At 37.4% G+C, this 27,910-nt stretch overlaps 1 protein-coding gene across 1 annotated transcript in view; it reads right to left on the bottom strand.

Annotated features, from left to right (window-relative positions):
• Positions 1-27,910, bottom strand: part of BLOC1S5 (biogenesis of lysosomal organelles complex 1 subunit 5) — a 45,873-nt gene that overhangs the window by 7,136 nt on the left and 10,827 nt on the right. Inside the window, exons 3-4 of the mRNA XM_060614842.2 lie at positions 18,167-18,296; positions 9,836-9,894 (exon numbers count right to left, since the gene is read on the bottom strand). Of these exons, the coding sequence (XP_060470825.1) occupies positions 9,836-9,894; positions 18,167-18,296 (189 nt within the window). The remainder of the gene's footprint in view (positions 1-9,835; positions 9,895-18,166; positions 18,297-27,910) is intronic.

Raw genomic sequence — 27,910 nt, 5'->3', positions numbered from 1 at the left:
ATGCGACCTGGCCAGCTGTGACTTTACTGGACAAAATAACAAGGAGCTGAGCAGCTGCTTCATCAGAAGCAGCAGATATGCCTCCCGACAGACTGCCACACTACATCCTCGGTGCCACCAAAGCCATTCTAATGCCAGCATGCACCCCAGTTCATACACTTAGAAAATCCACAGATTTAGCCTGACGTGCCAATGAATCTGTTTATAATACAAAGAACTCTCAGAAAAATAAGGAAAAATCTTTTATAAATACTGAACTAACTGTATACTACCATCACCTGTGCCCATCACTTTCAAAAATAGCCATTCTGCTTTTATGTTCAATTAATGGGGTTCTACAGAAGACTTAGTCTGAAATAAGTATTCCTCTAATTAAAACACATCTGAAAAACAATCCCATCAAACTATAGTTACATTCAAACAGATTCATACAAGTCTAATAGGAAGTGACAGTTCCCCTACATACATACCAAATCCTTTCTCTAGGATCCTTTTTCCTGGCATTATTAGTAGTTCAATGAGTACTGAAGATTTTTTCCTGATGTTTATACAAACATATTTCTTTAAGAACAACAAAATGAAGTCCTATTACATAGGATGGTCTGCAGCCTTCTCTTTTCAGTAATGACACAATATGTACGAGAGGCACAGCAACAGCAGGAGGGTGGGAGAGCTCTGCCCTGGGTGCAAGCAATAAGAGTGTATTGTCTGTAGAGAATTTAAATCAATGACACAAACAAATGAAAGACTGTGTTTTATCATCAGCAGACACTGACAATACTGAAAAATGCTGGTGATAAAATACTCCTAAACCAAAAATCTCTCTTTGGTCTAAAGCTGTAAATAATTACTGAGGTTACTGTCGAATTTTAATAGTATGTTTCAAATTAACACATTTCTATTGTTTATCCTTTAATAAGTTTTGTGTTTTACACTGAAGTTAATTTAGAGGACTTCTAGTTACGTAGCCCGTCCCAGACAAAGGTGAAGTCGGCTATACACGTTTATTTAAAAAGCAAATTCCTAATAATTCAGAATCATTTAAGCTTTCTTTAGATGCTCAGCCCGTCCAACTCCCTGGGAGTAATGAAATATTACTGCACTTAAATAATGAGAGTAGAGCAACTGCAGATGAAACCTGAATTAGTTCCAATCCATTCTTCTATGTTATCTTTTCTTGGTACTTAAACTTGCATATGTTTTTATTTGTACTTAAACTTTTTTATACTGTGGGGGCATTGGGAGCCACTAGAATAGTTGCCAAAGAAACAAAGACAGCATTGCATTTCTGGAATTGATCGTGATATGTGATTTTTATAAAGCTCTTCCAGACTTACTTTATGCTTAAAACTTTTCTGAACTATGTATCTATTGCTTCATGTGAGAAATTTTTCAAAATTATAAAAAAAAGCATTTTTAATCAACTATGACTCAAACCTGATTGATAAATCCGTCTATACTATTTAAATAGTCAAAGATCAAATTAGATGAAGTTATTAATAAATTTGCATAAGAATCAAAAGCAAACTAAAATATTATTACTCATTACCATAACATTAATTTGGATAATAGGTGCTTCCTTTTTTTTTTTTTTTTTTAAATAATTGATGTACTTAAATTTATTAATCTCTTCTTTTTTTCCTTTGGTGGTGTAATATTTCTTAAATTTTTAATTTTTTTTTTACCGGTGTGACTACATACATAAAGTTAAAAAGAACACCACCTGCATTTTTTTTTCTTATTATTCTTTAACATCAGGTTTATTAATTAAAAATAATTTTGTTGGGGGGATGTTAAAACCAGGTCTATTCTAGGTATAAAATACTGTACATACACTGCTCCTATAGACCAATTTCCAAGGTCACACAGTGAGAACAGGGTAGAGTAAGGTTAAAAATCCAGTTTTCTACTCTTTTTGCTATATAATGCTATTTAAACGAAATATTTAAATTATTAGTCTCTCAGGATCAGCAATGTTTTAAAAATGACAGAAACTAATAAGTATTTTACATTCCAGTTTCAAAAGTAATTAAGAGCTTTAAAAAACCTGACTGAATATGCCTGAACAGGCAGAAAAAAAAATCCATAGGCACACACTGTGTACCACCCACCTGGGGACTTATATGTGGGACTCCTGCTAATTTTCAAAACAAAGGTAGAACTAACTTTGCACTAGTTTTTCTTTTTCTAGCAAGAGGTCATATGAAAAAGCACGTGGCATTAAAAATCAAGTCACCCCAGACCAGACGAGTTCACTGGTGATACTACCAAACATTTAAAGAAGAATGAACATTAATCCTTCTCCAACTCTTCAAATAACTGAAGAGGAGGGAAGACTTCCCAACTCATTCTATGAGGCCATCAATGTCTTGAGACCAAAGCCAGACAAAGACACTATAAGAAAAAAGAACTGCAGATCAATATTCCTGATGAATACTAGCAAGCTGAATTCAACAGCATATTAAAAGGATCATACACCATAAACAAGTGTTTTTGGACCATAAGCATGGTTCAATACATGCAAATCAATAAATGAAATATACTACATCAACAGAATGAAGGGGGAAAAACACAAAATCATGTCAATCTCTGCAGAAAACACATTTGACAAAGTTCAAGACCCTTACATGATAAAAACACTGCACAAACTAGTAATAGAAGGAAACTATCTCAACATAATAAAGGCCATAGGTGAAAAACTCACAGTTAGCCTCATATCCAGTGGTGAAGAACTGAAAGCTTTCCCTCCAGTAGCAGGAAGGAGACAGCGATTCTGCTTTTACCACTTCTACTCAACATAGTATTAGAAGTCCTGACCAGGGCAATTTGGATAGAGAGAGAGAGAGAGAGAGCAAGCAAGCATCCAAATCGGAAAGAAAGAAGTAAAATTATCTGTTCTTACAGACAACATGATATTATATGTAGAAAACCAGAAGATTGCAACAAAGAACTTACTAGAATAAACAAAGTCAGCAAATTTTGCAGGATACAAAATCAATACTCAAAAATCAGTTGCATTTCTATACTCTTAACAATGAACAATCCAAAAAAGGTATTAAGAAAATTCCATTTACAACAGTATTGAAAAGAATAAAGTATTTGGGAATGAATTTAACCAAGGAGGAAAAAAGACATACACTGATAACTATAAAACATTCCTGAAAAAGAAATTAAAGACACAGTCATTGGAAAGTCATCTCATGTTCATGGACTGGAAGATTTAATGTAGTTAAGATGTCAGCACTATCCAAAGTGATTTGCAGGGTCAATGGCATCCTTATTAAAATCCCAATGATGTTTTTTGCAGAAATAGAAGAATTCATCCTAAAATTCGTATGAAATCTCAAGTGACACCAAATAGCCAAATCAATCCTGAAAAAAGAAAAGTTGGTCTCACACTCTATTAACCATGTGTCCAGGAGGCTTTGACATCTGGGACCCTTTTCGCCCTGGAGAGACTGTCCCTCCCAGGGCCAGCCTATTCCTAGAGATAGTAAACAACTCCCCCATAGCATACCTTTTATATGCAAGCTAACCAGCCCAGAGCCTATACCCCAACCACCTCTACTGGGCTCTCACCCTCTGGGCCACTATCCACCTGCCCTAATCACACAAGGTCAGATAGCCAGGGAGAGCCCTATGCCCCAGAGTCTGCTGAAATCATTCAAATTAGCCAATCCTAAACCTGCTAATCCTGCCTCACATGTTCCTTCCTGCTGCAACTACAATAACCCATTTTCCCTGCTCTGCCTCCTGACTAACTCTGGTGCTTCCTCATAGGGTCCCATGTGCATGGCAGGCATCCTCTTCTTGGGAACTATGAGTAACAAACAACCTTTCCATGGCAACCACCCCCTAATCTGTTGGCCTCACCATATCTGAATAATAATAAAACCTACATTTTATAAAATACATTTCCTGATTTCAAAACTTACCACGAAGCTACTATAATCAAAATAGTGTGGTACTGCCACAGAGATAGAGAGACCATCAGAATAGAAGAATTAAGAAATAAACCCCTGCATATAAGGTCAAGTAATTTTTGATAAGGGTGTCAAAACCATTCAATAGGGAAAGGGCAATCCTTTCAACAAATGGTGCTGGGAAAACTGGATATCCACATGCAAATAAAAATGAAAATGGACCCTTGCATCATATACGAAAATTACTCAAAATGGGTCAAAGATCTAAATGTTAAGTCCTAAAACTATAAAATTCTTAGAAGAGAGGGATGTTTCAAGACATTGGATTTGGCAATGACTTATTTGTTAGAACACCAAAAGAATAGACAACAAAAGTAAAAATAAACTGAACTTCATCAAAATTAAAAACTTTTGTGTATCAAAGGACTCTATGAACAGAGTGAAAGTCAACCCATAGAATGGGAGAACATGTTTGTAAATCATATATATGATAAAGGGTTAATATCCAAACTATATAAAGAACTCCTAAATTCAACAACAACAAAAACAATCTGGTTTAAAAAATGGACAAAGGACTTGAATGAACATTTCTAGAAAGAAGATACACAAACAGCCAATAAGCAAAGGAAAAGATACTCAACATCATTAATCCTTAATGAAATGTAAATTGAAACCATAAGAGACCATCTCACACCCATCAGGACTGCTGCTACCAAAGAAACAGAAAATAACGAGTTGACCAGGATGTGAAGAAAATGGAACCCTTGTGCACTGCTGAAGGGACTATAAAGTAATGCAGCTGCCATGGAAAACAGGAAATTTTCCTCAGAAAATTAAAAACAGAATTACCATTTCATCCAGTAAGTCCACTTTTGAATATATACCCAGAAGAACCATGCACTCATGTTAAAAGCAGTGTTATTCACAAAAGCGAAAAGGTGGAAACAACCCAAGTACCCACAAATGAACAGATACACAAATATGGAATATACATACAACGGAATACTAGTCATCCTTAAAAGGGAATGAAATTCTGATACTTGCTACAACACAGAGGAACCTTGAAGACACTATGTTAGAGAAATAAGCCACTCACAAAAAGATAATGTTGTATGATTCCACTTAGAAAAGGTGCCAAGAGTAGTCAAATTATAGAGACAGAAAGTAGAATGGTGGTCGCCAGGAATGGAGGGGGAGGGTGGGGATGGGCAGCTAGTGTTCAATGAGCACAGTCTCAGCTGGGGAAGATAAAAAGTTCTGGAAATGGATGGTAGTAATGACTGTAGAATAGGAGTATACTTAATGCCACAGATTTGCACACTTAAAAATAGTTAAAATTTATGTTCTGTGTATTTTACCACAACAAAAAAATTCTCAAATCAGGTTTCAGAGTGTTCCTCCTAAATGAAATTAACTGCATTTCTTAAATAAGTGGATACGTTTGTTTTTCTCAAGATAAAATTAGAAAATGCCAACTTTAAAAAAATGAGGGGCTTCCGGGGGGCTCAGTTGGTTAAGCCTCCAACTTTGGCTCAGGTCGGGATCTGATGGTTCATGGGTTTGAGCTCCACATCAGGCTCTGTGCTGACAGTTCAGAACCTGCAGCCTGCTTCGGATTCTGTCTCCCTCTCTCCCAGCCCCTCCCCCACTCATGCTCTGTCTCTCTCTCCCTTTCTCTCTCAAAAAGTAAACATAAAAAAAAGAAAATGAAGAGAAAGTTTATTAATACACCATAACTGTGTACCAGAAGTACTTAGCTCTAATGATTTCATCTCTTTCTACAAGAGAGAAAGAACTAGTAATAAAAATTGGCTTACATATACCTCTTTAGAGATAAATTTAAACAGGTCTATAAATGAACTCTGGGATACATAAAAGTTTTGCATATATTATGTCTAAGTGATTCTTAACTGGGGTGGGGGGAGGTGGATTTTGACCCTCTTGTCCCTCAAATTTTTGGTTATCACAGCACAAGAGGATGGGCTACTGGCATCTAGTGGGTAAAAGCCAAGGATGCTAACATCCCACAAAGCACAGGACAGCTTCCACAACAAAGAATTATCTGTTCCAAAATGTCAATACTGCAGAGGCTGGGAAACCCTAGTCTAAGGGAAAACTCTGAATAAGCCAATGAGGGTCTAAGGCCCTTTCAAACATCTGTCAATAATACGCTGTCACTAATTTTACCTATGCCTTACACCAACAAATAAAGAATTTAATTCATTTAGTAAGAAGTGTCAGAATAACTGCCATCATAAGGATTTTAAATAGAATACTACATACTGATCTATTTGTATTTTTAAGCTCTATCAAGAATAATGGATATGCTATTTCACTGCTCTCATGAAAAAAATCATGCAGGGGTATAACCAAATCTAATAAATTTCTAGAGACAAGATGAATTAAAGGATTCATGTTTATTTTATTATCATGTCCAGTCTGGTTGAATACGGCTTCACAAACTGACACTTGTGCATGAACCTAAGTTTAAACTACTTATAGATATTAACAGCTCGTTTCCCTTGATGGAATATTTTTCAGAGTCAGTGAATTTTCTAAGCTAGTTGTATTTTCATTTCGCTACTCTTAATGCTAGCTTCCAAAATGCAGCTTTGCGTTAGTGGGTACTTTTTCAAGACATATGTCAAATAACTGGGGAATGTGCATTTATTGTTCTTCTGAATGTACTTTTAGGTATCAATTGTGGGAAGTGTAATTTGGATGAATGACGTTTATCATAATTTACTTCCCACAGAATTCCACAAATTGTCTTGACATAAAAGAATTAATGATTAATGGCAATAGTCTATTTTATTCCATTACTACTCCCATCTTTCTTTGTCCTGAGAGGTATTCAAATATACAAAATGTAGCCAAAAGTATAACCAAGGGCAACAATTACCATTAGATTGTAAAATGAAGCTACAGGTCGATTTTTCTTTGTACGCCTTTGCTAGATAAAACATTAAACTTTATGTCTACATCTTTTATATACATATATATGTAATCTGAAACCTCTGCCATGTCAGTTTCAGCAAAAACCAGATACAGCAGTAAAAAAAAAAAAGTCCTTAAAGATACATATTTCAAATATTCTGCTAATTAGAGAAGTACTAGAAAAGAAACAAAGACTAAAAGTTTATTGCCCTGAAAGGATATAAGGAATTTTTACTTTTCTCTGAGCTCTGAGAAATACATTTTGTGTAACATTCAGCTGGTTAATTTTATTAAATTATCGTGAGAAAATATTCAGAACAGATTCTTTTTTTTTTTTTTTTTTTTTTAACGTTTATTTATTTTTGAGACAGAGAGAGACAGAGCATGAACAGGGGAGGAGCAGAGAGAGAGGGAGACACAGAATCTGAAACAGGCTCCAGGCTCTGAGCTGTCAGCACAGAGCCCGACGCGGGGCTCGAACTCACAGACCGTGAGATCATGACCTGAGCCGAAGTCAGATGCTTAACCGACCAAGCCACCCAGGCGCCCCTAGAACAGATTCTTATACATGTAGGTTTCATAAATGGCATACTAATTCTTAGTGAAACACATTTCAGTACATTGTATTGTGTATTCCACATTAAAAAATGGTTTAGTAACATTCTCTAACATAATACCTGTAAGAAGTATATTTAAGATCAACATAATCTAAGGGCTTTTATTATTTCTTGAGGCCATTTTTTTTTTCTTTCAAACCATGTGATGGTATCTTAGTATCTTTTAATTTAGAAAATCATGAATGGGCAGGATTCCCAATGCTTCACCAACTCTAACCAGACCACAGCAGGGCTCTTATCCGCACAGTGAACACCTGCACCTTAAACAAACGACTGGGCTGGCAGGGGAGAAATGGTGCCTTACATTTGGAGTGAGAGACAATCTGCAAAGCTGTTTCATGTAGATTACGTAATACAATTTATCTGGTAAGGAGAGAATCAACCTATCAGGTAAGCAAAACCGGTATTTATTTTGCAGATGAGGAGCTTGAAGGGCAAGGACCTGTCCAAGGGCAAACGGCTGGCTGACAAAAGGAACTACCACAAGTAGAAGACGCCAGTTACTTCTTCACCTAAGCCGGCCATTCTCCTGCCTATATACAGTTAATACACCAAATGTGATAAAAGTTCCAAGTGACAAGAGGAACGATTCCAATTATAATTTTAGGTTAGTTATGCTCAAGAATGACAAAAATTGCCATTTAATCACAATCATAACTGCACTGACAATGTCTTAGGAAGACCAATAATGTGTGAGTGCACATTCACATGAATCTGCTTAAATCACATAGCAACGTGCTACCACAACTCTTTTTTATTTTATTTTGAAAACCAAGAGAATTGCTTATTTACAGGAATAGCCAGTACAGCCAGCGTTCTATCCACTAGTATTTCTGTTTAAACAGAAATACTCCTGATGCCCTCAACAACAAACTGTTCAATACAGCATTCAAGACTCTACAATTATCTCTGGAAATACCCATTTAGATACTCTACATGTCAGCTGCGTGAGACTGCTGACTTCTCACATCTTTTACCTTTGCTTACACTGTATCCCTCGCCCTACAATATCTTTCTTCCCATCCTCTATCAAACTGAGTTCCTACCCACTACTCAAGGCTGGGCTTGAATGTCACCATCTTCTGAATACATTAGCCAAGATCCTACAAAGTTCTTCGGAACTTGATCACAGCTCTTAGTTTATCCTACACTGCACTAGTGTTAGTGGTTTGGGGCTCCCTCTTCTAGACTGCTAGTTCCTGAGTGTATGAACTGCCTTACACTTAACAAATTGAAATATCGCCACTGGCACCTTGCAGAGGAGAGAACTAAAGAAACACATCCGGTGTCAGCCTGGCATGGCTATGTAAGGTCCTGTGCTTGTCTTTACAGTGTTCTCTGGACATGATGCAAGCATGACACCGTAACAGATGATCCTGCCCGTGGCCTTGCCTTGCCATTTTATCAACATGCTCAACGGCCCTGCCTCCTGACCCAGCCTGCTGTGACCTTACACCTCTCGGGCAGCCTTCCCACCTGCCTGAAATGTTAAGTCCTTTCACTAAGGCCTAATTCACCAAATTGCTGAATTTTAAACTCTGTATCAATATTTAGAGTTGAGCAGAGGGTACAGAAATGTAAACTCTGGCATGGTTTATTCCACTGTATTTTTATATACAGTGCAGATCTGAACTATTATTGTGGATTAACCACAGCACATTCCAGAGAAATGGAGATAGCAACACTTATTTACCCATAAAAGACACTATATTCAGAGTGACTCAGTATTTTCAGCATTTCTTAAAAAGTGTATCTTTATTAGTTCAGAACAATGAATAAGTTATAAAAATACTTTATGGAAACTGTAAGTGAAAATAGCAAATGATCACAGGACCTTAAATTCTTGTGTTGTTTTTCTACATCTAAACTTACTTAAGATATACTTTCAATAAGCAAAGCACTACCCAGCAAGTGTTTCGCATACTCTTATGACTATTCATTAAGTAACCCATCCATGGGCATGAATGCTTCCTTTTCTAGAAGAAATACACATAACATACTCATCAGTGCTTCAGGCTCAAAGAAAAGATTTATATTCCCAATCTGGTAGGCATTTTTTGTTCCATGTAAAAGTCTTACTCTCTCCTCAATGAGACAAATACTGCTTTCAGGGAATAGTTGGAAATGTTGAAAAGGAAAAAAAAAAAGAGATCTGCAATTTGAATTATAAAAATATGGGTGGTACAATCAAGTGTTCATACCTCCTTAACACATCTTCAATGAATTAGCCATTTTTAAACTTTTTAAATCACTGCATAAAGAAAACAAATTCAGAGACTTTTTAAATAAAAAGCAACTGCTAATAATATGATGATAATAGGAGCTGTAGGTCCCATTATCCAAATGATGTACTTTTACCTTCTTTCGTTCCTGCTCCTTCTGTTGGAGTCTACAGACTGCGTCAGAAGCTGTTTGCACTGAAATAAAACAGACAATGGGTTTTCAACCAGCAGCCCTTGTTCAAGACTTAGCTAAAAGAAACACCCCCAAAACTTGAATTGTTTTAGATCTCAAGAAACTATGCAAAAAAACTGATATTATTTTGCTTGTGATAGGCTGGCTAGAAGGGAAAAAAGAAGTTTTGCCAATATATTTAGGATGTCATAATTAGAACCAACATCATTCATGAGCCTTGAGGTATAAGCCAAGGGCATTTAGGTACTAATTCCAATGGCAAGTTGTCAACAATGGCTTCAGAATCCTCTAAAAAGATATAAAATGCCTGATAAATTTATCATTACATTCTCATTATGTCTACAGTGTCTCTCTGATTCATTAGCCCTCCCTCTCCCTTTTTCTCATTCATACAAACTTCTCTCTTGCAGGCAGTACTTGGTACCCACAAGGCTTCAACAACTTCCCATTCCTGCTTCTGCTCTTGCCTGCTAGTTCATCCTGACTGCCACTGCCAGATTCAAATAAATTTCTCTGGACTGTTTCCTTCGAGTGACTTCCCTTTCTAATGAACCACAACTGCTCATGATAATTATTAGAGTTATTTATTATTACTATGTGCCCAGACCTGTCCTAAGTACTTTCCATGTATTACTCCTCTCAATCCCATCTTCCTAAATTAGGAGAGGATCACTATCCCATTTCACAGATTTCTGGCATCTGTAAAAACCTGAGGTACAAACAGTAGGTAATATGACTAATAAGTGCAGAAAGCAGGTTGTAAGGGGCGCCTGGGTGGCTCAGTCAGTTGAGTGTCCGACTTCAGCTCAGGTCATGATCTCACCGTTCGTGAGTTCGAGCCCCATGGTGGGCTCTGTGTGGACAGCTCAGAGCCTGGAGCCTGCTTCAGATTCTGTGTCTCCCTCTCTCTCTGCCCCTTCCCCACTTGCATTCTGTCTCTCTCTCTCTCAAAAACTGGATAAAAATTTTTAAAATTTTTTCAAAAATAAATACAATCAGATCCCTGCCTCTAAAGGCATGGCTTATACCCTCAACATTCTCCTCTTGTGATCTCATCAATGAAACTGGTTTTCATCCATTAGTTCTTCAGACCTCTTCATTTACTGAACCCATTTTATTTCTGTATACAAGTGTTTTCACTTCACTGTTTTGCACGCAGGTGACAGGGAGCTGTAGTCAAATGTACAGTTGAGCACTTAGTTGTGTAACTTGCATGTTTGCTTGCTCACTCATTCACTTGCCAAATACCGAGTGAGCATCTGCTATGAGCCAGGCACTGTCACTGTTGCTTTTCCTAACACCTCAGCACCTCAGTTCGTCATTTGTAAAATTAATGGAACAACTAATGAGAGGACTTCAGAACTGACAATAAATGAGATAACAGAGTGGATACTAGGCTGACAAGTAATTTAAATACTAATAGCACTTAGAGCAGTTCCTCACACATTGTAAGCAGTCAAGGAAGGTTGTTATTAATATTATTCTACTTACTATCCCTACTGAAAATGCTTTCCTTAGTCCTGTCTCCTAATGACAATGTTTTACTTGTCTTAAGAGAACAGTTTATGGTGTCCTGCCTTCATAATAAAGCCCTCCTAGATTAATGCTTTCCCTATAAGGATTTTCTCTTATTTGAAATTCCTTTACCAGGTATGTGGGTATTTCACCACTTTACCTTGCATTTGCTTACACAGAGGTTTAGTAGTGTTTCACAACATGCCTTCCTCTCCTACCCAAACCTAGTCCCGAATAGGTCCCAAGTTCTTCAGCAGGGCAGGGACTGTGACTTCCCTTTCAGAAAAATGTTAGGTCCCTCCCTGTGAGAATATGGTAAAAGAGGAGGATTCTGCTTTTAAAAAGTAATGTTTTTATCAGTAGCCATTTATTTTAGTTATATCAAAGATAATATTTTAGCCCTGAAAATTATGTTCCCAATCATTGTTTGTTCTAACAGAAAAGATGAAAACAAAACAAAATGGGAGCTGATTAGATCTGCCTTCTTTCTGTGGCATATTAATATTACATCATTCTTCCCAAGCAGTGGTTCTATCATTTCCTGATTGGATTTTTTTCCCCCTGACTCTGAACATAACTTAAAAAAAATCCATTCTGTGGTCTTTGGGTGCTTCATCATTTTCAGATCATTCTGGGCTTAACCTAAGAGAAGAATTACAAGACTATGACATTATTTTGTCATCTGTTATGTCCTTTAAAATTTTAATTAGAACACATCTGACAAAGGCACACTTTTGTTTCTTACAGGGATTGTCTTTGTGCTCAGACAGAACGCCCATTTTTAGAAATTTCAGTCCCTTAGAAGTTGCTGACTTTTTAATTCTTTAGCCACACAATAAGAAAGGTTTACATCCTAAATTTAATGAAACCTGCTTTTCTAAAATACAAGAAAATCACGTGACCATACCAAACATTCCTTCTTCATGATTAGAGACCCCAAGAGGAAAAGGCCTATTATTCAACCTTCCTATCACTTCCACGTCACTTACTGGTTGTACCTAATGCAGCAGGAAGCCGTTTCCCCTGTTGTCTGCGTTTCAGGAGACCATACTTATTTTAAAGAGTCAAGAAATGTCAAATTACTTTCTCTCAACCAAAAGATTTTTTGAAATTAGCACCACATACAGTAGTGTCACATATGATAGGTGACAATGTCCTGACTGTCCTCACACAAGAAAAACAAATACATTCTATCATGATGGGTATGTGTGAACCTCAAATACATACATAAGCAAGTAACTTTGGCTTGGTATTAGATGTTAGCTGAATTCTCATTCATTCATCTCAAGGAACAAATAATTACTTCGGAACTCCACTGTTTTAGGTGCCAGGGGTACTGGAGAGAACAATCAGAGTCCCCGAACTCATGGAACCTATATTCTGGTTGAGGAGACAGATAGCATATAAATACTTAGCATACCAGGCTGGGGTGGATACTCTGGAGGAAAAAGCAAGGTAAAGAGACCAGAGAATGCCAGAGCGAGGGAACATGATTATTACAGAGTAGCTAAGAAGGTCTCACTGTTGACACCTGAGCAGAGATGGATGGGAAATGAGAATGTACAAATATCTGACAAGAGTATTCAATGGAGCGCGTGAGTGAGTCAGTCAGTTAAGCTGCCAACTTTCGCTCAGACCATGATCTTGCAGTCCGTGGGTTCGAGCCCCACATCAGGCTCTGTGCTGATGGCTCAGAGCCTGGAGCCTGCTTTGGATTCTGTGTCTCCCTCTCTCTCTCTCTCTCTGCCTCTCCCCTGCTTGCGTTCTGTGTCTCTCTCTCTCGAAAATAAATATTAAAAAAAATTAAAAAAAAGAAAAAAAGGCTGACAAGAGTATTCCAGAGGAAGCAAGTGCAAAGGCCCTGAAGTGGAAGCATGTTTGGCACATAGTAGAAGAATAAGGAGGCCAGAGTAGCTCGAATGAAGTGTGGGAAAAGAAAATGGAAGGAAATAAAAGAGTGGGCGCCATTATGTAGAATCATCTAGGCCACTGTGAGGAGTCTGGCTGTTCTGTAAGCAAGAGGAGGAGATTCTGATATAGTAATGACAAGAGCCAAATTACATTTCAAATGGATCATTCAGGCTCCTATGTGGAGAACAGATTATAGGCAGGAAAGGCATAAAGATGAGTTATGTGGTTACTAGAACAATCCAGGTGAGAGATCAGAGTGGCTTAGACCAGGGTGGCAGCAGTTAGTGAAGTGGTGAGGATGGTCAGATCCCAGTTATGTTCTCAAAGTTGTGCCCAAAAAATCTGTTAGTAAGCTACATGTGAGCAGAGGTAGGGAGAACAGAAAAGGGAGAGGCAGTGAGTGAAGAGGATGCTGGTAAAAATTCTAACTAGTAAAGTGCTATAAAATTTTTGGTTAATTTTAGGGACCTGGGTAGTTCAGTCAGTTGAGCATCAGACTCTTGATTTTGGCTCAGGTCATGATCCCAGGGTCGTGGGATCAAGCCTCATGTTAAGCTTTGCTCTGAGTGTAGAGCCTGCTTAAGATCTCTCGATCTCTCGATCTCTCTCTCTCTCTCTCTCTCTCTCTCTCTCTTCCTCTGCCCCTCTCCCCTGCTCGGGCTTTCTCTCTCTCCCTAAAATAAAAAAAATAAAAATTGGTATTTTAAATCATTGACTTCTTAAACATTTCTAGGTAGAGACAGACTGAAGGAAAACCACACAAACTTAGTCTCCTAAATCACTCACAAAATAAATAAAAAGTTAAAAAAAAATAAGAGATAAAAAATTCCATCACTTACTGAACAAGGAAAAATTATAATTGTATACTATAAACTTTGAAATGTGGTATGATGGCCAAGAACTGAGATTCCTAACCCCTAATTATTTCATCCCCCAAAAGTCAGAAAAAGAAAATAAGTTGACAAAATTGTTAGAACTCTAATATGCTTTAATTTGTACAGAAACAGATATGAGGGGTGGAGAAAGGCTCACAATATGTGAGAGACAGATGAAACAGACACAGCCTCCCTTCTGAAAGAAAACCTAATAAAATTGTCCATAGGTGCTCCGTTATACAAAATCTCTCTTTATTAAAAGAGAGCAAACATATTGCGTGAAATAAAATTGAAAGTACAGGGCTAAGGAAACAAACAGAATTATAATATCATCGTTAAAGATCCAGTAAACAAATGAGAAGGAAGTCAAGAGTCTAAGACTAAATAAATAAGTGGCAGCATTAGGACTTCAGGACAGAAAGCAAATACTATAAACCTTGATCAAGTTAAAATTCACAAGTGAGGTTGGGGAAGAGAGTGGTGAGGGAAGCTGTGAATGTCTGAATGCCTCCAACTCTCAAGGCATTAATTAATGCAGAAATAATGACATCATGACTCTAACTTCTAAATGTTTTTTATAATTATTTTTCCTTGAACGATCTTTTAGTAAATACTATATGCAAAAGTGACACTTATTTTAAGGTATTTCCTTCAGTTTTAAGTATCTGTTGCATTAAATTCAAATAAAATTAAAAATTAATACCTAAGCTTAAAAGGTGTATGACCCTCCCCATAAGACAAAACAAACAAACAAACAAACAAAAACAAAACAAAAATAAAAACAAAAAAAATAGAGGTGCCTGGGTGGCTCAGTCGGTTAAACATCTGACTTCAGCTCAAGGTCATGATATCGCCAGTCTGTGAGTTCCAGCCCTGCGTCCAACTCTGTGCTGACAGCTCAGAGCCTGCTTGGGATTCTGTGTCTCCCTCCCTCTCTTCCCCCTCCCCACTGGCATGTTCGCTCTCTCTTTCTCCCTCTCTTTCTCAAAAATACACATTAAAAAAAAAAGTGTATGATCTCATTATCAAATGCGCTCTCTCCCTCATACCGGCCCAGCCATTCATTCAGCTATCATGTCTCTATCCATCCTTCTATTTGGATTTACACAAAGATGTCTAAAATGATGTTCACCAATGTTAAAAAGCAATGGTTATTTTCAGGTAGTTACTAGGGTGATTTATTGCTTTCTTCCCCCTTTTTTTTTTTCTTATTACTTAAACATACATCTTTCTGCTTAAATAATAATAAAAAAACAAAGTCATGTCTCTCTAAAAAAAAGAGGGAAGCAGGTAAGGAAAGAAAATTAATTTCCTATGACCGTGTTAGTTAACGTAAGGAAAACCCACAGGCTCTGTCCTTCTTACTCTAAAATCAAGGTCTAGGTCCTTAATACTAAGGCAAGATCTCCAGATAACAAATGTGGTGAAATCCGTAAGTCTATTAAATAATTAATAAGCAGGGCATAGACACTAATACTGTTTTCAGGATTAAAAAATAACATAAAGGCTGCCTCTTTTTTAATTTTTAATGTTTATTTATTTTTGAGAGAGACAGACAGAGTGTGAGCAGGGAGGAGCAGAGAGAGAGGGAGACACAGAATCCCAAATAGGCTCCAGGCTCTGAGCTGTCAGCACAGAGCCCGAAGTGGGGCTTGAACCCACAAACTGCAAGATGATGACCTGAGCCGAAGTCGGACGCTTAACCGAGCCACCCAGGTGCCCCCATAAAGGCTGTATGTTGATGACTTTATACCACAGGTAAGTTTTTGTTCTAAAGCTTCTGGTCATCAAATCCAAAGACACTATACAAGGTGGGTGGCCACACAGCCAAAAGTGGAAACAGTTCCAAGCTGAGGATTCTGTAATAGGTCTACATTCCAATAATTCAAGATGTCCCCACCTTACTGCTCCACAGTTACCTAGCTCTGCGCAACATGTGAGACCAGCAGCCGGAGGTCCACAGCTGCAGAGTTCTGAGCGGCACAGCTGACCGCACCACCAGCACAGGAAGAGATAAATGTGACAGCTGTATTAACAGGCACAAAACAAAACTTAACTCATCACTAGGCTTGTAGAGTACTACTTAGACCAGAATATACTCCACTACATTCCATATAAGCTGGCTTGCATGATTTTGTACAACTCCTTGATGAATCAGTATCGAAAATAAACAAGCCAGCACTCTGACTTAAAATGTCAGATTTTTAAACGTGCAATTCCCTGGGAACGACAGATGGGCCCAGGCAAAGCTTTAAAATTAAAGCACATAATCATCTCCATTCTACCCATGCTCATAATACTTAGCAGAAAATACTTGGGCTGAAGCCTACTGAAGAAGCCTTCCATGCTTCTAGCAGGAAAACACCTCCAAAGCCATTTTTTAGGTCCATAGAGCTAATTACACCCAGAGTAGTCCACAGATCTTAAAACCTTAATTATCAACTTTGGATTTTATGTGTTTTAATTCTTCATTTCAGGATACACTTACAGTCTGAATTCCATTTTACTAGTAATACTTTTCTATTTCATTGTGGAGACTACTTTTAAGAGGCTAGTCTTCACATCAGAAGTTATGTTAGCCCAAGAATGAATTAAATCAAAATAACCATTCACAGATTTTTACCAAGTTTTACCCAATTTATCTTTATGACTCAAAGTGTAGAAAAGAACAGTTACAGGCACATCTCAAATGCATACATAAGTAGTCTTACTAATAATCGAGTTTTATTAGTATAATATCTACAATGTTTGTCAGGGTTAAGGAAGTAATAGTCTGAACAAACAAATGATGTGTGTACTAAGATGCAAAAGCCTACAGTCAATTTTAGACTTTCTGCTGTTTCGTTCAAAGATACCAAATGTAATCTTGGGGCATTAATTCTCTCCAAGCCCCTTTTAACATTAGAGTACATGAGACTAACTTGGACCTGAATACAAACACTTGCTAATTTCAATTATTAACCAAATCTCCCTACTGTATTCCTTCACAGGTCATTATATTACTGGCTAGTTTTGTTTTCTCCCCACCCCCCCACCCCCGCCCCCCAGAAAGGTACTTTTTCATTTGCACTTCAGTAATCCATCATTATTTGCCAGCATTATCTACCCTCACACAAGCTGAACAGTGTCAGTATGGATCTAGATCCAAGGAGAAACCTTGAGTTTTTGATATACTTCTAATTTTAAAATCAGTTAGTAATAAAACTCCTTTTATTTTATATGTTTAATAAGGATTCTTTTTTAATGTGTCTCCACATTACAATATTTTGCTTAATGAAAAAAGTTATAAAATGTTTACAAACATTTATGATGGGATCCTTTTTTTTTTTTTTTTTTTTTTTTTAATTTTTTTTTTTTCAACGTTTTGTATTTATTTTTGGGACAGAGAGAGACAGAGCATGAACGGGGGAGGGGCAGAGAGAGAGGGAGACACAGAATCGGAAACAGGCTCCAGGCTCCGAGCCATCAGCCCAGAGCCTGACGCGGGGCTCGAACTCACGGACCGCGAGATCGTGACCTGGCTGAAGTCGGACGCTTAACCGACTGCGCCACCCAGGCGCCCCGATGGGATCCTTTTTTAAAAAGAGTTAAAAATTCTAGTATCCTGTTTGAAAAACAAGTTTCATTTCACTGCCTAATTCTTAGTCATCAAACTTCTTATGCATAATTAAATTTAAAAAAAGGTAAATAATGCTACAATTTTCTCACATCCTAAAAGGACTGCTTATCTGTGTACCCCCGATGCACACATCTCACTTTGGAGATTAATGCTCTCAACATCATTGGCAACACACATTAATCACTAGATAGTCACATGCTCTGTGACAGGGCTTCCATTTTATAGGTTTTGATTAAGAATTCTCTCTCCACCTACCACCAAAACACTGAAGTAAATACATTTTGGCATAGCATTCATTTGAAATAAAACAGCGTTAAAAAACAAAACAAAAACACACAAAAAACGCTGGCTTACATCTCTGGAGAACTTGGCTTAAGTCGTCCTGCATTATTTCTCTACATTTGGGAAGAGTATGTTCATTTGTTTCATGGATCATATTCTTCAAATTTTCAAGAACTCGCATTTCTCGAAGACCCCGTTTTTCCTATTAAAAGAAAGTAAATTATGAATACATATTGTGTCTTAAATCTCAGTAATTACTTTCTGGGATTTCCACCCAGGTTTTGGTTATATGTTATTACTGAAATTTACACAGCTTTCTTCCAATTATTTGGCAATAAATGAAGTCACAACCTGGAGGCATTTTTTAATTATGAAATGCTTCAAAAGCTGCAGTAATATTTTTATAACAATGTTTAAAAATGGGCACGAGAAGGGGCGCCTGGGTGGCTCAGTTGGTTAAGCGTCTAGTCAGCTCAGGTCATGAGCTCGCCATTCATGAGTTCGAGCCCCACACTGGGCTCCCTGCTATCAGTGCAGAGCCTGCCTGGAATTCTCTGTCTCCTTTTCTCTCTGCCCCTCCCTCTCCCCCTCTCTGTCAAAAATAAACATAAAAAAATTTTTTTAATGGGCATGAGAAATAGTAAATGAACCAAAAGAGGCCTAGATTGCCACATACTTCATTCTGTACAGCAGGGAAATTAAGACACCCTTGATCTAATTTTACTTTTGTTGTTTTTATATAAAATACATAATAGGTCCTACTATTATGCTGTTTTTAAAACTAATTCCATTTTTCTCAAAAATGCGTCATAAAGGGAATACTTTCCTATGCAGAAAAGAGTTGACACTGACCACTGTCCTTAGAAAGGCCTGCTTGCATGGTTGGCCTTTGGCTGGGGGCTAGAAACTTGACCAGTAAATAGTTCCCTACGCTGGTAGAAAACTTTCTATAAATGAAAAGACACATCCTTTCTTCTGGGAGTTTGGAATTTTGATACATGCTGGGCAGAGAGTGCCTACTTGACCAGTCGCCAATCAAATCCCTGGACTCCTATACTCAGGTGAGCTTCTCCAGTAGACATTTCACATGTGTTGTCACAGCTCATTGCTGGGGGACCGAAGAACATCTGTGTGACTCCACTGGGAGAGGACTCTGGGAAGCTTCTATTTGGTTTTCTCCAAACTTCTTGTCACACACCTGTTCCCTTTGTTGATTTTGCTCTATATCCTTTTGCCATATTAAAGCCTAGCTACCAATATGACCATATGCTAAGGCCTATTTAGTCAGTCGCTGAACCTGGATGTGGTCCTGATCCCTAACACACCCTGCTTCAGAAAGCAGACTTTAACACTACCTACCACTACACTTGAGGGTAGGCCAGTGACTTGGTTCCAAGGAACAGAGTAGGGAAAGAGAAAAATATTAACTGCACGGTGGAGACAATGAACGTTGACATCATCAGTGATGTCATGGTGATAACATGTACCCTCTGATGTAATGTGACAAGAAGGGCACTTCCCCAAAACCCATAACCCCAGTCTAATCTGAAAAAAAACACCAGACAAACCCAGATTGGGGGACATTCTACAGGATACTGGCCAGTATTCAAGACTGTGAAAGTCATGAAAAACATGGAAAGAGATAACTGTCACAGACCAAAGAAGGCTAGCAGGACTGACAAGTAAACGCAATGTGGTACCCTGGATAAGGTCCCAGAACAAAAAGACAACTGTAATGGAAAAACTGGTGAAACCTGAATAATGTCTGGTATTTCATCAATAGTAACATACCAATGTTAATTTCTTAGTTTTTACCCATTTAGTATGGTAATATAAGGCATTAATAGCGACAGAAACTGAGTGAGGGTAAGGTACAGGAGAACTCTTTATACTAACTGAGCAACTTTAATGTCAATCTAAAATTAATACAAAATAAAAAGTTCACTAAAAAAAGAAGGGCAGTTAACTTGACTGTAGAGAAGTAATAAGTTAGTTGTGACACTGGGGTTTTTGTTTTGTTTTGAGCCATTCTTATGGAGCAGCTATGGCTGGGTTTTTACTCTAATATTTCCATAGTAAAAAATTAAAAAGTCATACAAAAGTTGAGAAAGAATAAACAATGAATCCTGTACTTATCGCCAATCAACAATTCTTAACTCCTGGCTGATTTTGTTCCCCCTGTAACATTCCATACATCCTCCTACCCACAATACTAGATTACTTTGAAGCAAATCCTGGACAGCATATAATTTCAACTGTAAATATTTCAACATCTATCTTTAAAAGACAAAGACTCTTCTTAAGAAAAAAAAAATACACCTCTCTGCCCCTTCTCCCCTCACTCTCACTCACACACACACTCAATTCTTTAATATCATTAAATATCAAAGTCATATTCCCATTTCCTCAAATATCCCATTAATGTTCTTTTTGATCCCCGTTTAAACCCAAATCTAAGGAAAACATATATTGCAATTGGTTAGTATGTTTAATTTTTTTTTTTAATCTATAGATTTCCCCTCCATCACTTCTGTCTTTGCAATTTGTTGAAAAAAGTTGAGTCATCTGTTCTGCAGTTTCCCACAGTCTGTTATTTGGCTGAATGAATCCCCATGGTGTAATTTAACATATCCCTTTGTCTGTTCTCCTTCCTGTAAATTAGTAGTTAGAACTAGAGGCTTGATCAGATTCAGGGTTTTGTTTTGGTTTTTGTTTGCAGGAATATTTCAGAGGGAGGTGGGTTGTATACTTTCAGCAGGATGTTGGTAGCATTCCGTCTTCATTTATCAGCAGGAATAACCTCTGTAAAGGGAAATTTCCCCATAACCACTTGGTTACTCTGAGGAATGTTTACATATGCAAGGCAAAATAAAACACTTGATTACTTCCTCTTACTTAACAGTTTAACTTGTTTAAGAAAAATAATGATATGGTTCCCTAGTATTCTCTAAAGGTTTCTGTTTGTTCTATGCATTCCTATGACTCATAGATTTAACAATTTTGAGGTTCTTCAAGCCATTACAGTATTTTTCCTTATTGGTGTTCAAACTGTCCTATTTTTGTCCAGTAGGAGCCTAGTTAAGTTGGCTCTGCAATGCTTCAGACAAAATTCTATGTTCTTTAGTAGCCTCTCTGCTTTTGATACGAATGGGTGCTCTAGGCTCACCTAGTACATTTCTAGACTCAGACTTGGAATCAGCAGGTCTCTAAATGCCACTATTTAGAAATCGTACTTAGAGAATGATCACTGGGGGTGCTCACTGCTACCATGTCAGTCATTATTTCTAGGCCTTTTAGTGAACAAGGCTATGAAATAAGTGTTTTTATTTTTTTTTAATGTTTGGGTTTTTTTTTTGAGAGAGAGAGCATTCACATGAGACTGCAACTGGGGAAGGTACAGCAAGGGAGAGAGAGAATCCCAAGCAGACTCCTCACTGTCAGTGCAGAACCCAACACGAGGCTCGATCCCACAAACCAAACCATGAGATCATGACCTGAGTCTAAATCAAGAGTAGGACACTTAACCCACATGCCCCAAGGTATCTGTTTTTAAAAGATGCATTTTAATGGGGCACCTGGGTGGCTCAGTCAGTCAGAAGTCTAACTTGATTTCAGCTCAGGTCATGATCTCACAGTTCATGGGTTCGAGCCCTGCATCAGGCTCTGCACTGACAGTGTAGAGCCTGCTTGGGATTCTCTCTTTTCCTTTCTCTCTCTGCCCCTCCCCTGTTAGTTCTCTCTCTCCCTCTCAAAAAGAAATAAAAACATTAAAAATAATTTTTAAAAAGATGCATTTTAAGTTTATAATCACAAATTAAGAAAAATAACGCTTTTAATTATACTTCTCAGTCTTGTGTCTCTTTGCAGTTCTCAAAACACCAGACAGAACTACAATTTACTTTATCACTACTTCAATCAAACAATAGCAACGCTAGTATCAACAAAATGATTACTGAAAACAGATTAATGGTTTGTTGTTGTTGCTGTTTTGAAGGGATATTTGACTATATATGCACAAATTACTATGTTTTATAGTTACTTGGAACAATTTCTTTCTGCATGGCAATACCACCATCCAGAAAGACAGGTTTGCTTTTTTACATTTCACTTGATTTTTTAGGGATTGTTCCTTAAAAATTTTCTTTTAAATTATGTAAGATATTTACATGTCTCCAAAACTGTATTAAAACACACACACACACACACACACACACACACACACACACACACACATATATCTATATATAGATCTATATATATAAAGTCTAGCTTCTATGTATGTCTTTTGCATTGTATTACCTCCTAACTCTCTCTTTAGGTAATTCTTTTAAAACTTTATCCTACTACTGTCTTAAGTATAAGGATACACATCTATATATATATATATATATATATATATATATATATATATATACACACACACACACACACACACACACACACACATGCATTACATATATATACACAAAGGTATATATAAATGTATATATGCATTTATTCATATGTATAAGTATATATATATTTTCAATTCCTTCTTAAATGTAAACATGATATACAGACTTTTCTTATTTCACTTTAAGAAATTCATAAACACACACACAATGTATATCACCTTTGTGTGATCATGTGGTCTATTTGTTCTTTTTTGGTATTTTCAGGATTGAGAAAAATTTGGTGTTTCTGTTCTCATGGTTATGTTTATATTAGTACTTATAGAATACCCTTGGTCTCCATGTATTTGGTTATTGTCAGTTGGTTCCCTACTATAAGCAACAACATTCAAGGCTTCACAAGACCCTCTGCCATCCGTCCATGTCTTCCTCTAGTTTCTGATACCACAGAAGCTTTTTAGCTGTTTAGCTGGTGATTTGGTCATTTGGTATTTGGGGGATACCCTGTCCCCTGGTTTTATTATAGATGTTGCCTGATTTTGCTACCCTAGTAGTTCTGTTTCTATAGACAGATTGAAGCAAAAAAATCCCAAAACAAAACAACAAAAAACTATGTCAAAGCTTGCTGCCATCTTCCCCCCATGGCATTGGAATCTGAATGAATCAAGATTATAAAGATTATTTCCTTTCTTATGGTGCATTTTTTCTTTGTCAAGATGCAAAGGAATGGTCTCTCAATTCAAATACAAAGACAATGAAGAACAGAGAGTGGAGTTCTGCAGTTCTACTCAGGGTATAGGTCTTACTTGGGGGGGGGGGCGGTCAATGGATGGGCTTTGGGGTTCCAGAATCCCCTTGAAATTGTACTCAAATTGAATACATATAGGCGTTCTATGAATTTTTCTGGGAGAAAAAAAATTCTTCAAGGACACCTTGACTTACTAATGTTAAGAACCACTATCAAAGTTAAAATATAAAGTTAAGAATCCCTATGAAAACACCCAACAGCGTTTTTCAGAAATAGAACAAAGAATACTGAACTTTGTATGAAACCACAAAAGACCCCAAATACCAAAAACAGTCTTGAGAGAGAAGAACAAAGCTGGAGGTATCCTAATCTCAGATTTCAAGATCTACTAGAAAGCTGTAGCAATCAAAACAAAAAGACCCCTACATCAATGGAACAGAATAGAGAGCCCAGAAATAAATCTATGTTTATATAATCAATTAAGCTATGACAAAGGAGGCAAGAATATGCAGTGAGGAAGGTAGTCTCCTCAATAAATAGTGCTAGGGAAACTGGACAGCCACATGCAAAAGAATAAAACTGGACCACTTATTTTACTGATACACAAAAATAAACTCAAAATGGATTGAAACCATAAATATCCTAGAAAATACAGACAGTGATCTCTTTTATATTGGTCTTAGGCAAAAGAAGCAAAGCAAATATAAACTATGGGACTACACCAAAATAAAAAGTTTTTGCACTAGGGCGCCTGCATGGCCCAGTCAGTTAAGCGTCCGACTTTGGCTCAGGTCTTCTCATGGTTCGTGAGTTCGAGCCTCACAACAGGCCCTGGGCTGACAGCTCAGAGCCTGGAGCCTGCTTCAGATTCTATGTCTCTTCTCTCTCTCTCTCAAAAATAAATAAACATTAAAAAAAAAAAAAAGTTTTGCACAGCCAAGGAAACCATCAACAACATGAAAAGGCAACCTACTAAATGGGTGAAGATATTTGCATATGATATATCTGATACGCGGTTAATATCCAAAATACATAAATAACTTATATAATTCAACACCAAATAACAAATAAACCAATTAAAAAATGGGCAGAGGACCTAAACCAACTTCTTTTTAAGATATATGCACAGCCAACAGACACATGAAAAGATGCTCAACATCACTAATGATCAGGGAAATGCAAATCAAAACCTCACACTTGTCAGAATAGCTAGAATCAAGAAGATAAGAAACACCAAGTGCTGGCAAGGATGTGGAGAACAAGGAACCCTTATGTACTGTTGGTGGGAATGTAAACTGGTACAAACAGTGTGGAAAACAGTATGGAGGTTCCTCAAGAAACTAAAACTAGAAATACCATTCAATTCAGTAATTCCACTACTGGGTATTACCCAAAGAAAATGAAAACACACGGGGTGCCTATGCAGCTCAGTCGGTTAAGCATCTGACTTTGGCTCAGGTCATGATCTCACGGCTCGTGAGTTTGAGCCCTGCTTTGGGCTCTGTGCTGATGGCTCAGAGCCTGGAGCCTGCTTCGGATTCTGTGTCTCCCTCTCTCTCTGCCCCTCCCCTGCTCACGCTCTATCTCTCTCTCTCAATAATAAATAAGCATTAAAAAAAAATTAAAAGAAAATGAAAACACACACCCCTAACTACACCATTATTTCCAATAGCTAAGCTATGGAAGCAACCCAAGTGTCCACCAATAGATGAATGGATACAGAAGATGTGGGATGTGTATGTGTGTGTGTGTGTACACACACACACACACACACACACACACACACACATATGCGCACGCACTGGAATATTACTCACTCATAAAAAAGAATGAGATCTTGGCATTTGCAATGACATGAATGGACCTAGCACTTACTACATTAAGTGAAATAAGTTAGATGGAAAAGGACAAATACCATGTGATTTCACTTATATGTGGAATCTCAACAAAACAAACAAGCAGCAGAAACAGACCCATAAATAAAGAAAACAAAGAAATGGTTGCCAGAAGGGAGGGAGGTGGGAGGATGGGCAAAATGAAATGAAAGCGGAGGACAAGTACAGGCTTCTACTTATGGAAGAAGTCTCAAGGACAGAAGGCTCAGCAGAGGGAATACAGTCAATGGTACTGTTAATAGCATCACATGGTAACAGATGGTAGCTACACTTATGGTGAGTACAGCATAACACTGACTTGCTGAATTACTAATTTGTACACCTGAAACGAATGTAACGTGTTGTGCCAATTATACTTTAATAAAAATAAAGATAAAAAAGAACCACTTATTTAAAGGGTTATTTCTTCTAGCAGGCAAATTGGGAGTCTCACGTTGTAGAAAGGGAGTTTATAGCCTCGTTCATTTAAACAACATATAGGCCCAATGATAGTGTTAGAAAAGATGTTAGAAATTAGAAAACAGTCTCGCCCTTGAACTTACCCTCTGGTACGTGCCTGTTTTTATGCTGGTATTTTTGACCAAGGTGTACTGTTGACACTCATTACAAAAGGAAGACTATTTAACATCTATTTAACTGCATATATATTCACATATATTCTCGTGCATAAATATCAAAGATCAGCACTAATGAAGCTTGGCTTCTGATGTGTAACACTCCATAAAATCACACAGTTAATTTCTAAGTTGAAATGAATAGCAAGTGCTCATGTAATGTTCTTAAAACAGTGCCTGGTTAAGTATGTGCTCAAAAGTGCTAGCAATTATTAATAATATTAGTACAGTTACTATAACCTTTACATTTAAGATGTAATTTGATAGTGTTAGAAAGGAAATGGGAGACCAATATAAGAATTTAAAATTTTCTTTCAATCACTAAACTGGTCAGTCCAACAAGATTTAAAACCATATTGTATATACATATGTTTATTATATGCTATATGGGACATACTTTACCCTGATATTTAATAATCTGCCAGTTACTCCAATAATCTATTAACCAAAAATGAGAGATTAGGACATCAAATGAAATTCTAGCTTGACCTGTCTGCCTTTTGAAGGATTTTCTCTTCATGAATTCAATCCACGTTCAAATTCATCGACACAATCCCTCCTGACTCCTGCAAATACTGTACTTATTTGAATACCTTTGTTTTTTAGCCTCTAATTATAATCATCATTTCCTCCATTTTTTTTTTCCTACTTGCTAATATCTATTTTCCTTTCTCAGCTCAAACACCACCCCTTCTATGAAAACTTTCCTCCCAGCTCTGTGGGGAGTTGTTTCTGGACTTGTTTCCTCCTGAGATCTCAAGTGCTTTGTGCTTATTTTATCATAATAATTCCACCATGAAAATTCACTGTTTATAGGTCTTCTCCCTAGACTGTCAACTTCTGGAGATAGACTGTTTCTTATTTATTTTTATATACCTACTGTGACAGATAGTTCTGGATCCATTCTCCTCCTCTTTCTTCCTATCAGTCTCCAAGTATTATTTGAGGTGTTATATGTGCCTGTACACAGACTGCTTCTCGTTCCCATCTGCCTTCCTTTTTGCTACATGAAATGCAGATATCATGGTTGGAGTTCCCAGAGCCATCTTATAAGCATAAGGGTAAGAGCAACACTGCAGGGAGGTAGAAGGCAAAGTTAGAAGAAAAAGCTGACATCATAGAGCCCTAGGCTCCAGGTATTGTGAGAGAAATATAAATACTTGTTAAAGACACTATTTTTCAGGTGTTTGTTACTAGTACCTAAACATATTCCTTACTGATACACATAGGTAATCAACAACTGTTCAATAAAGCACTGAAGGAATAAAATTTGCTAAAAATGAAATAAGCAATCAGAGGAGAGGTATCAGGGGGATGGGCAAAATGGGTGGACAGTGGGATTCATGAGCTTCCAGTTACAAAATTAATAGGTCTTGGGGATACAAGGCATAGCACAGGGAGTATAGTCAATGGTACTGTAACAGCCTTGTGTGGTGACAGATGGTAGCAACATTTGTGGGGCACACAGCATAATGGATAGATTTGCTGAATTACTACATTCTATAGCTGAAACTAATATAACATTGTGTGCCAACTATAATCAATAAAAAATGTTTTTCCATTAAAAAGATTTATGAAACTAAAAAAAAAAAAAAAGAAATAAAGAACTTGTACAGGACCATATATCCCCAAAACACATCAGAAATTCTCACTAATGTGGGTCTTTCCTCTGTTCCACATGAGAGGCCACAACATACCCTCTGGGGCTAGAAAGATAACGGTACGGCAGACAATGCCTCTCCCCACTCACACTACCAAGTTGATGCTCATGGAAAAGGCCCTACAGGGATCTCTGTTCAGTAGAATCACGGATATAAAAGATCTGCATAAAGTCAGGAGAAAGACAGTCAGTCAACTGTCCAGAAATACTAACAAACACAAAAAGAGAGCTTAAATATAACAGAACTTCAATACTTTAAGTAATGCTGCCACCATGTGGCACTTATTCCCCTCCTTTAGAAATAAAATTTTATATAGAAAAAGATGATTGTTGGCCCGTGCATTAACTTTCTGAAATATAAAAACTATAAACATCTGTAGTTTTACATACTAGTCAGATTTTCTTAAGGTGAACTACGTTTAAATGCGAGAGAGATGAAAGTTCTCGGGTGTACTGGTAACACTGCTCTGCCACTCCTGTCTGCCCAACCATGCCATCTGGGATGAAT

This window comes from Panthera onca, chromosome B2, assembly GCF_046562875.1.
Source record: "Panthera onca isolate mPanOnc1 chromosome B2, mPanOnc1 haplotype 2, whole genome shotgun sequence".
Lineage (NCBI taxonomy): Eukaryota > Metazoa > Chordata > Mammalia > Carnivora > Felidae > Panthera > Panthera onca.
The sequence above is the reverse complement of the archived record's forward strand: the minus strand, read 5'-3'. Positions and strand labels throughout refer to the sequence as shown.